The 10,948-nt window shown below is 54.6% G+C and overlaps 1 protein-coding gene across 1 annotated transcript; it reads left to right on the forward strand.

Annotated features, from left to right (window-relative positions):
* The first annotated feature begins 7,700 nt into the window (after window positions 1-7,700).
* On the forward strand, window positions 7,701-9,983 carry POU4F1 (POU class 4 homeobox 1). The gene is made up of 2 exons (XM_054628014.2): window positions 7,701-8,038; window positions 8,885-9,983. Exons 1-2 carry the CDS (start codon window positions 7,916-7,918, stop codon window positions 9,932-9,934), a joined length of 1,173 nt encoding a protein of 390 aa, XP_054483989.1. The 5' UTR covers window positions 7,701-7,915; the 3' UTR covers window positions 9,935-9,983.
* Window positions 9,984-10,948: the final 965 nt, after the last annotated feature.

Genomic DNA, 10,948 nt, shown 5'->3' on the forward strand with positions numbered 1-10,948 from the left:
TACAGAGCAATCACAAACACACACTAAGTGCTGTGTGTTGTGGGTTTGTTTCATTTTGTGAATTTATGGGCTTAATTTTACACTCTCATTTTTCATGTTTCACTTCCAGCTACAGAGGCATGAATACAACTGGTGTCATGCCTGAAGTCAAACTAGAATAAAGGAGATTTTTTTCATGTTACTCATCCTTTGAGCAGGAACACCACATACAGGCTTGCTTTTCAATACAGATGTTTTGACCACACGTGTCTTGCAGCTTGAATAGATAGAAGAGCCAAGCCTAAGGTTAAAAAGGTTGCATTCCTCTTGTCTTAAAATTTGGTAATGTGATCAGTGCAATATCAACTCCAAAATTTCAACTAAATGTAATGACTGGGGTTTCTTCAGATACAAATTTCTCAGCTGTACATGGGGTTTCAGTTCTCCAGGCTGTGTTCAGTCAATGCCTTCCTTGCCTAATCTCCTGCACTTGACAAAGTGGCCTAAAGTAGAGCTCATTGCTGCTAATTTTTCATGGTAGTTACCTAGTTATGTGATAATGTAGAACTGGAGTACACAAGATCTACTGGTTTAGTATTAAAATATTTATTGAGACAATAGACATTTCCCAGGGATGTCCAGATGGGATTTATTATGTCTAATGATATTTAATAACTCATAAAATTTTCACTTTATCTAGTAATACCTACTGTACTAAATACAAGACAATTTGCATATTTTAACACATGAGAATGCTCTCCAGGACTTTAGCTCAGAGAAGTGAGTTTGCTACCAGTCTGAGGTTGTTGTTAGTGAAATCTTTTGGGTTATTTGTAACAGTAGGAGTGCTAAGGTCAAGTTTTTACTTAGTTATCCTCAGTTTTACCTCCACAAAGTCTGCCAAGTGACCTGCTTATCCACCATTCCCTATAGGCCTTATTTCTGCTTGGTATTGCTTCCTCAGGCGAGGGGCAACCAGAATAGCTCTGCCTACGAGCACCAGACACAGACTTGGGCTGTGTTGGGTTTTAAATGTGCACTATTGTCTCTTCATGAAGAACCTTTAAAAAGGGGACAAGGGGCACAATGCACAGTTTCTATATGCAGTACAAGCTGTGCTGACTTGGTCACTCATCCTTCAACCTTCATTTCTCACCTTTTTCCCTCACCCAATAATGCCCTTTCAAGGCAGTTTAAACTGAGTCTGATCCTATTTCTTGCCCAGCATCCAAGTCATGCCTCTGACTCCCAGCAACTGTAGGCTTGAAATACAGCCCTTACACACCTCTTTTGTGCTGTGGTTATGGTTAAAGTTTTGCAAACTGTGGACACTCCTTCCTTGCTACTTTTTGGCATAAGAGCATCCCCATGTAAATGGACTAAGGCTTCTACACTTTTTCCTTCCCAGGTTTGAACCAGGGAAAAGCAGCTCTGAGGTAACTCAATATGGAGGTTGCTGGTTATTCCAAGGATTGCCCCTCTGGCTACTAATCCAAGTTCAGCCCTTCCTGCACCTTGATTCCTTGCAGCAGTCCTCTGCTGCTGTGACGAGCCACCTGCTTGTCAGGCCTGGCCTAAAGGGGTGGCCTGGCTGTCCTGCCTTTGTGGCCCAGCATTGAGGTACTGCCTCAGTATCCCTCAGCCCTAAGAAAAGCCATCTTCATTAGCTGGAGGGTGAAGGGAAAAGCACAGCTGGAAAGCTTGTGTGTGCTTTGACAGCTGTGAATGTGGTGAGAGAGAGCAGGAGAGTGAAACTGGGATGCGGAACAAATGAAGCTGAGTATTCCTGATTTTTTCAGCTTTTCTCAGTAGAAAGCATTATCTCCTCCCTAAAGCTCTTACAGACTGTGTGGGTGCTGGTTTTCAGGGAAGCTGAGAAGACAAGTAGCCAAGCTGCTCATGGGGCCATGGGGTGCCCGTTCCAAGCCAGCAGAAAGTGCCGGGGGAACCCAGGGACGGGATGAGAGGAGTCCCTGTCCCTTTCCCGAGTCACTCTCCCCTTGGCAGCATGCCTGGGAAAGCAGTACGGACTAGCCACAGGGCTGGGCGGCTCCGAGGCCATCCGGCTCTCACAGAAAACGGTGTCGGGGGTGCTTTTTATCCTGGCCGCCTTAGAGCTGTCCCCAAATTTTGGGGAGAGGAGTGTTGGCGCTGGCTGCCAGCGGCTGCCATACGGAGCCCCTATGCCCTGCCCAGAGGGGGTCGTGGAGATGCTCCTGCCCCATCCCTTCCCACCAGGACTCCACCTGCTCAGCCAGGATTCCAGCTCGGAAAAAAGGCCGGGGAGGCCGAGGTGTCCCGTGTCCGTGGGCCGCGGGCTCGCTCCTCCCCGGCGCTGTCCTCCCCGGGCTCCCCCACCCCACACAAACCCTCATTGCGGGTTTTTTTCCCACCTTCACTGTTAACAAAACGCGGTGATTAAGACTTGAAACCAACAAAGAGTTTTTCTTCCACCTTAACCTTGCACACAATCCTTTAACAAATTAATTAATCCTAATGAATTAACACTTCATTTATTTAAACGCGCTACAGTTCATGAATTAAATTTTCATGCAGTGATTAAAGGCTGTTAAAATATGCATGATTTCGTTAAAATTTTATAATAAATCAGGGCAATGTGTTACATGACAAGGCAACTACTTCCCAGCCCCTCGGAAGGTGCTTTGATTCGCGCGGGGGGCGGGGGGAGCCGAGCGCTCCGCTCCCCGTTTGGGCAGCCGAGCGGAGCCCGGGGCGCGCTGAGACGCGGCTGGGACGGAGCCCTGTCCCCTCGGAGCGCCCTTCGTGCCTCTCGGGGGGCGGGAAGCTGCGTTTTCCTGCAATCCCACCGAAACGTGGCGTCCGTGCAGTGCGAGGGACCGTGGACACGGGTGAAAGCCAGCAGCCGGTTTGCCCACGGAGCGGGGCTGCAAGGGAGCGGGGATGTTTCTGGGAAGTTTTGCTGAAAGGGCTTCTCGGTGCGCTTTTTAAATCCTCCGCATCATTTGAAATAGAGAGCGAGAAACTTTATACTACCAACAGGACCTGTAGTGTTTTCCACCGGACCTCTCCCTAGCTGCTCCAGGCTCCTTCCTTTCCCGAAAGGGGACGTTGTGAACTACCTTGGGACTTAAATCATCATCAAGCGTTTCAATTTTTAATATGACAACATTCTACACTTTGGCTGCAAAAGCAATTATTGCGGCTTGTACATCAGTAATTAGCAGGTCTTTGCTGATGTAAGGAAAGTCGTCATTAGGACAAGGAAATACTTTTTGTGCATTCACCCAAGGGTTGGTTGTGTTTTGTTGTGCGTTTTGTTTTTTTTTTTTCTTCTGAAGGTTAATTTTGATCATTTAAAGGGAAAATAGCTTTTACTTTAAATGGGATATTGACTTTCTGTGAACTTCACCAAATAACACATGTACTGTAGGTTTTGTCTCAGTGCTCCCAGTGACACTCAGGGTAGGACAAATACCGCGACTGCAAAGTGTAAAGCTAACATTTGCTGAAATGAAAATATCCAGAGGGTTTAGAGTGAGCGGTGAGATCCACATTAGCATTTTTTTTTAAGTCGGGACATATAGCAAACTATGATCAGACGTTAATAGTTAATATCATAAGCTTTAGTATATTCATCTTTGGGGAATCCTAAAAAGAGAAATCAAATACAATGGGTTACAGTAATTAATTTATAAATCGTTTCACTGTGGGAATAAGGGGTTACTTTATTGCTTTCTCGAGATAGGCAGTTCAGTCAATTAAGGAATTCTGCCTATTTCTTGCATTTGAAACAGGAGAAAACTACGGGAGACGAGTAAATGTGTATATATATGTGCCTCCCTTGCTTTATTGAGCATCTCGGGCCATAAACGTGGGGCTACAGCATGGTCGTGTCGCCAATGAACTCGCTCCTCAAAGCCTGCGAGTTTATTGCCATCAGTATTCATGAGGCTGGGCGTACCCACGAGGAATAGAAACAACAGCTAACATTAAAATAAAATCTATTACCAGGCCGGCGCGATTCCGAGCCTGGCTCAAGCCGTCTGCCCGGGGAGCTGGCGATGTGTGGCGGGGACAGGGGGGCCACCGGGGGTTGGTGACAAGGGGTGCAGGCTCCCGGCGGGCCCCGGGGAACCCCCTCGGGCAGCAGCCCCTGCGCTCGGTGCGGCCAAGCAAGCAGCAGGGCAGCGCCGGGACCGGCTGCTGCAGCCCCTCAGTCGCGGGAGTCACGGTCAGGTGGCAATTTTTAGCGATGCTTTAAAAGTCAGCCTAAAGTTAGCTCTTGAGGAAAAAAAAAAAAAAAAAAAAAAAGTCCTGAGAAGAAAAGTTTTTCCTTCGGGACTTGATAAGTGACAGACCAAACGGTGCTCCACGAAAACTCCTCTTGTCCTTCTTCTCCCCACTCCTGAAAGATCAGACTTGGCTGCAACTCCCTCATCTCCCCCGGGGACGCAGCGAGGAGCGGGCGGGGGCAGCAGCAGCAGCCCCCCAGGAGCCGGCAGCAGCAGCAGCAGCGGCCGCCGCCCGCCTCCTCCCCGGGGTCGGGAGGCTTCGCTCCCCCGCACGCCGCCACCCCCGTCCCTCGGGCGGCCGCCACTCGAGCGGCTGCAGTGATGGAGCGAGGAGTCCCGGACAGGGGGTGTGTCTCCAGCCGGGCGGGACTGCTTCCCCCCAGGAGAATCCAGTAGGATGCATATCGCCAGCTGCAGAGACGGCGTGCCCACCCCCATCCCAGGGTTCAGAAGACACCTCGGAGGTGGGACCCTTAGAACTCCTAAAGGTCCTCACCTCCTCAGCCTCCGGCTAGCGCTGGGGGTGGAGGTGGGAGAAAGGCTGAATTCTCTGCCTTTCTGGCCTTAAAAAATAAGCCAGTGAACAGAAGGGGTCGTTTTAAAAGTACTGGTGGGGGTTGATGTCCTCCAGCCAAGGAGAAGGTCTCGCCCAGCAGCACTGCCATAGCCATAGTATGTTCCCATTCCTCTGGCTCGGAGCTGAACCCGTTCCTACCCTGGCTGTCTGCACTCCCTGCCTGCCCTCGCTGCCCCGAGCAGCCCCTGCCAGCCCAGAAGTTCAAGACCCGGGCTCAGAGGCAAAGCAAGTGCCCGGTGGTACGTGGGCAGGAAGGCAGGTCACCGCTTAGCCTGGAAACCCTCCCCTGGCCGCCTGTGCCACCGCTCGCACCATTTTCCCTTCTCGCATAGTTTTCCCTTCTCTCAGCGTTTTCCTTCGGGAAACCTGATGGACTTGGTCTGACAGCATCCTGGAGAGTGGGGTTTGCCAGAGGCACACTGATAAGCACCCATGCATCCCAAACGGAACAGCATCCCTCGCGTTCCCCCACGGGACGAGACGTGATCCCGGTAATCCACCTCCCTGCCCCGCCGAGCTCAGCCCAGGAGCACCGCGGCTCTGGGCTGGATGTCGCCATAGTCGGGAACGGCAGCCTGCTCGGCTCGGGCCTTGCTCCTGGAGCTGGGCGCTTTTCAGCAGCTTTGGCGAAAACCCCTGATGTCTCCCACTTGCTTACTCCCCATCCCTTTCCCAGGAGCGTTTTCCTTTACAATGGATGGCAGCTGAGAAGTGGCTAGAATAACTCATGGCTTTAAAAAAAAGTCAATAAATACACATAAAGTATGGTTTGTGGATTCTGATACAATGATTTCGATAAATAAGGAGAGCCCAATCCCAGTTTCGAGTTCACCCCCTTCAGAGATGAAGTTGCATTTCGTTACCCCAGGGGACACAGTAATGGATGGAGACCTGGCTCCCTCTCGCACAAGTAATTGGCAGACGTTCCCTCCTTCCTCCTGGACTGGCTGGGGAGCTTGGGAAAGGCTTATGAAGACAAATGTGTCTTCACTTGGGGTTGTGGTGTGTGCTGGTGTGTGCGCCTGTGTGTTTTCCTGCGTGACCTTTCGGCTGTGTTTATGCGCATAAATAAGAGGCGCTCAGGAGAAACGGAACAATTCCGATGCACTCCCTGGCTGTCACATCCCTGATCCAAACACCCCGCTGCCTCTCCCCGCTGCCTGCTTGCCTGCAGCCCTGCTGAAACAAGCAAGGCAGCATCTGATCGGTCACCGAGGGATGGCTCCAGAGTGCCCCAAGGGACAGACAGGATTCACCTTGGGCCGCTCGCTAAGGATTCGAAATAATCTCACAGGCGCGGTAGCAGATTGGCTCCTTCCGTAGTTTTGCCTCCGGCTTCATAAGCAACTACAAGAAAAAATAGAATCTACTCTAAAACGGGACAGAAATCCCAAATCACTCATAATACCAACAGTGTCACTCCTCAGCTGTTTGATTCAAAGGCAAGAGTATTCTAAGGATAAACCACAGAAAAGGGAGGGAAAGAAGAGGAAGGAAGGAAGGAAGGAAGGAAGGAAGGAAGGAAGGAAGGAAGGAAGGAAGGAAGGAAGGAAGGAAGGAAGGAAGGAAGGAAGGAAGGAAGGAAGGAAGGAAGGAAGGAAGGAAGGAAGGAAGGAAGGAAGGAAGGAAGGAAGGAAGGAAGGAAGGAAGGAAGGAAGGAAGGAAGGAAGGAAGGAAGGAAGGAAGGAAGGAAGGAAGGAAGGAAGGAAGGAAGGAAGGAAGGAAGGAAGGAAGGAAGGAAGGAAGGAAGGAAGGAAGGAAGGAAGGAAGGAAGGAAGGAAGGAAGGAAGGAAGGAAGGAAGGAAGGAAGGAAGGAAGGAAGGAAGGAAGGAAGAAAGAAAGAAAGAAAGAAAGAAAGAAAGAAAGAAAGAAAGAAAGAAAGAAAGAAAGAAAGAAAGATAAAGAGTTGGTGATTGTTTTCTGCTTCAGGCCACGCCAGTGCAACTTGGGTTTTCCCACGGAGCAGGAGTTGGGGCTGGGCAGCAGGAGGAGATGCAGGAGGAGATGCAGGAGGAGATGCAGGAGGAGATGCAGGAGGAGATGCAGTCTCACGCACACGCACGCCCCGCGTGGGCGCAGCGGCTGTAACCCGCGGCGCCTGGCACAGCAATAGGTGCAATAAAACTACACGGCGTGGGGGGAAATTTAATTATAGGGAAAACAGTAGCTTCTGAGTGTTTCAAACAAATGTCTGCCGCCGCCCGTCTTCTCCAGGAGCCGGTGTACAATTCTCGGCAGGGGCCGGCAGCGGCCGGAGGACGCCCCTCTCTCTGGCAGGGCTCCGCTGCGCGGAGGGGCAGCGCACCTTTGTGCTCCAGTGCCGACGGCCGGGCCGGCTCCCTGCGCCGCTCCGACGGCAGGGCAGGGAAGTGGCGCCCAGCCCCGCATCCCGCCCATCCCCGCCCCATCGGGGCGCCCCAGGCCGCGCTGGCGGCCGCGCAGCGCGCACGTGTGGCAGCCACAGGTGCCGCAGCCGCCCGGTGCTCGGTGCCGCTCGCTATAAGAGTGGCCCCGCCGCCGCCGCCCCGGCGAGACGGGCGAGGGCTGCGGGAGATGCAACAAGGCGCGGGGAGGCAAGGACCGGGGGCGGCGAGAGGAAAAGGAGGAGGAGGAGGAAAAGAAGGAGGAGGAAAAAGAGGAGGAGGAGGAGGAGGAGGAGGAGGAGGAGGAAGGGGGGGAGACAGCTGATGTCTGTCAAAGCCGGAGCCGCCGCGCTCTCGCGAGAGCCCGCCCGGCGGTAGCCACGGGATGCGGGGCTCAGGTGCGGGCAGAGCGCAGCGCAGCGCGCCCGGCGCCGGGCAGCGGCAGGCAGAGAACTGAGCCAGGGAGGGAGGGAGGGAGCGAGGGAGACGGCGGGGGCCGGAGGGAGCCTTGCCGCCCGCTCGCCTACCCAGCCCAGCCTCGGCCACCGCGGCAGCAGCGGCGGCGGCGGGGGCAGGGTCCGCTGCGGCACCGCCGCCACCACCGGCTCCGCCACCGCCACCCGCCGCTGTCAGCGGCTTCCCCCGGCGGCAGGAGAGAGCCCGGAGAGCACTTTTCCCCCGACTTTAGGAGTGTTTGTGGATTTACATGCCAAGCCTTCAAGATGATGTCCATGAACAGCAAACAGCCTCATTTTGCCATGCATCCCACCCTACCTGAGCACAAATACCCCTCTCTACACTCCAGCTCGGAAGCAATAAGAAGAGCATGTCTACCAACTCCACCGGTAAGGGACAGACAGCTGCAGCTCTCTTCTTTCTTTCTCTCCCTTACAAGCATACACTTTTCTTTCTTTCTTTCTCTCTCTCTCTTTCTGTATACTGCATGTATGTGTATGTGCATTAATAAAAAAACCGCTGCGAGGCACATTTTGACAAGCGGCGCTTAATGTTTTTTTCATGTCTTCCTCTGCAATCATCTGAGCGCCTGTGATCTTTTTTGAAAGCGGTGTTCACACGAGTCTCCGACTTCATCCACTTTCTGTATTAATTTTTATGACTCGGCCTCTGAAAAGGAATGCGTTTTATGTGCTCTTGTGTTTGACACAATTCCCCAGCTGAGAGTTACAGATCCATTTCTTCTCTTCCTTTCTCTTCTCCTTTCGTTCCATTTCCCCCCACCTTTTAATTTTTTAATTTATTTGTTCCTTTCATTCCTTTCTTCTCTCCTTTTCCGATTCCCCCTTGCTTCCTTACCTTTCTACTCTTTGCTTCTTTTCCCGTTTTTCTCCCTCTTCTCGCTTCCTTCCCCTCCCATCCCCCCATTATTCTGACCCATCCCCCTGTTTCCCCTCACTTCCCCGGGCTGTCGCCTGCTGTACCACGCTTTCCCCAATCTCTTGGCTCGATCCCATACTTCCCTTACACGCTGATCCTCCTGCCGCCTTCCCGGCCGTCGCCCTAACTTTGCCCACCTCTCTCTCCCCTCCCTCGACTTTCCCCCTCCTTTTCCACACCGCTCCCGCAACCCCACGCTGTCCCCCGCCCGTCCCCTTCCCCCTCCGCACTTTGCCCCCTCTCTGCCCCCTTGCCCTCCTCTCCCCGCACCCCGCTCTGTTTTGTGTCTCCTGCAGCTGCAGAGCAATATCTTCGCCAGCCTCGATGAGACCCTGCTGGCGCGGGCCGAGGCTCTGGCCGCCGTCGACATCGCCGTCTCGCAGGGCAAGAGCCACCCGTTCAAGCCCGACGCCACGTACCACACCATGAACAGCGTGCCCTGCACCTCCACCTCCACCGTGCCCCTGGCGCACCACCACCACCACCACCACCACCACCACCAGGCGCTGGAGCCCGGCGACCTCCTGGACCACATCACCTCCCCCTCCCTTGCGCTCATGCCCGGCGGAGGCGGCGGCGGAGGCGGCGGCGGCGGCGGCCACGACGGGGCGGGCGGCGGCGGCGGCGGGGCCGGCGGCGGCGGGGGCGGCGGCGGCAGCGGCGGGGGCGGCGGCGGCCTCATCTCCACGTCGGCCCACCCGCACTCGCACATGCACGGCCTGGGCCACCTCTCGCACCCGGCCGCCATGAACATGCCGTCGGGGCTGCCGCACCCGGGGCTGGTGGCCGCGCACCACGGCGCCGCGGGGCAGGTGGCCTCGGCGGCGGCCGTGGTGGGGGCGGCCGGCCTGGCCTCCATCTGCGACTCGGACACGGACCCGCGGGAGCTGGAGGCCTTCGCCGAGCGCTTCAAGCAGCGCCGCATCAAGCTGGGGGTGACCCAGGCCGACGTGGGCTCGGCGCTGGCCAACCTGAAGATCCCGGGCGTGGGCTCCCTCAGCCAGAGCACCATCTGCCGCTTCGAGTCCCTCACCCTGTCCCACAACAACATGATCGCCCTCAAGCCCATCCTGCAGGCCTGGCTGGAGGAGGCCGAGGGCGCCCAGCGGGAAAAAATGAACAAGCCCGAGCTCTTCAATGGGGGCGAGAAGAAGCGCAAGCGGACTTCCATCGCCGCCCCGGAGAAGCGCTCGCTGGAGGCGTACTTCGCCGTCCAGCCCCGGCCCTCCTCCGAGAAGATCGCCGCCATCGCCGAGAAATTGGACCTCAAAAAGAACGTGGTGCGGGTTTGGTTTTGCAACCAGAGACAGAAGCAGAAACGGATGAAATTTTCCGCCACCTACTAGGGGCGGGCGGGAGGGGCGGCCCCGGCATCGGGGGCACCGGGGGGGCCGGGCCGGGGCCGCGGGGGACGCCCACGCACCGCCACCGTCGCCTGAGACGCCGTGGGAGGCTCCTGGGGACCAAGGGACGATGTAGAAATTAAACGCGAACTACTCGGGGAGAGGGGGGGGGCGAGCGTGTGGGGGGGTGCGCTATCAATTATTAAAACAAAAAAGACACCGGGACACCAACGAGAAGAAGGAGGAGAGAGGAGGTAAAAACGCTCTAGAAGCCCAGGGGGGTCACTTCTGCGGCCCTCTCCCCTCTCTGCCCCCACAGCCCCCCGTCAGAAAGCGGGAGAAAGAGCAACTTAAAGCGTAAACACACACAGACACACACCAATAAATACCGTGACAGCAACAGCCACAAACCGAGAAACCTAAGTCACAACTTTCCGAAGGAAAACAAAACCGACCAACAAACCCGGAAGGCGAAACTGTTGGTGATGATGATGCTACGTTTGGTTTGGGTCTCTTTTCATTACTTTCTGCTTTTTTTTTTTCTTTTCCCTGGCTTAGTAATGAATGAGGACAGAGGTGGTTTGGTGCGGGGGAACTTTTTCTTTAGTTGGCTTGGGTTTGGGTTTTTTTGTTTGTTTGTATCGATTTTTATTTTTCTTTGTTGTTTTGGTTTTGTTTTTTTCCTGTTGTTTTTTATTTTCCTTCGAACGCGGTTTTGAGCGAGGCTTTGGCGATGGGTCTTGTCTGTGCCGGGGGAACGGTGAGAGCAGGGCAAGGGCCAGGAGCGGGGGAGCGGACCCCCGAGGCTAGGGAGCAGTCCCTTTCCTCTCCGTTGTTGCCTCAATAATCCTAGCTAGCTCAAGGAATACAAGGGGAAAAAAAAGTTACTCCACAACCCCTTTGTCTCTCCTCCCTCGCCTGCGTGGTTTGCGTTTCCAGCTGTGTCCAAAGACAGGTCCCTCTCTCTGCAGAGATGCATCTGGAGGCAGATGCCAAACCTGCCAGAGCGGGCATGCT

This window comes from Agelaius phoeniceus, chromosome 2, assembly GCF_051311805.1.
Source record: "Agelaius phoeniceus isolate bAgePho1 chromosome 2, bAgePho1.hap1, whole genome shotgun sequence".
Lineage (NCBI taxonomy): Eukaryota > Metazoa > Chordata > Aves > Passeriformes > Icteridae > Agelaius > Agelaius phoeniceus.

Coding starts and splice junctions, on each gene's coding strand:
- POU4F1 (XM_054628014.2), top strand. CDS start 7,916: ATGATGTCCATGAACAGCAAACAGCCTCATTTTGCCATGCATCCCACC. Junction 8,039..8,884: donor CATGTCTACCAACTCCACCG/GTAAGGGACAGA, acceptor TGTCTCCTGCAG/CTGCAGAGCAATATCTTCGC.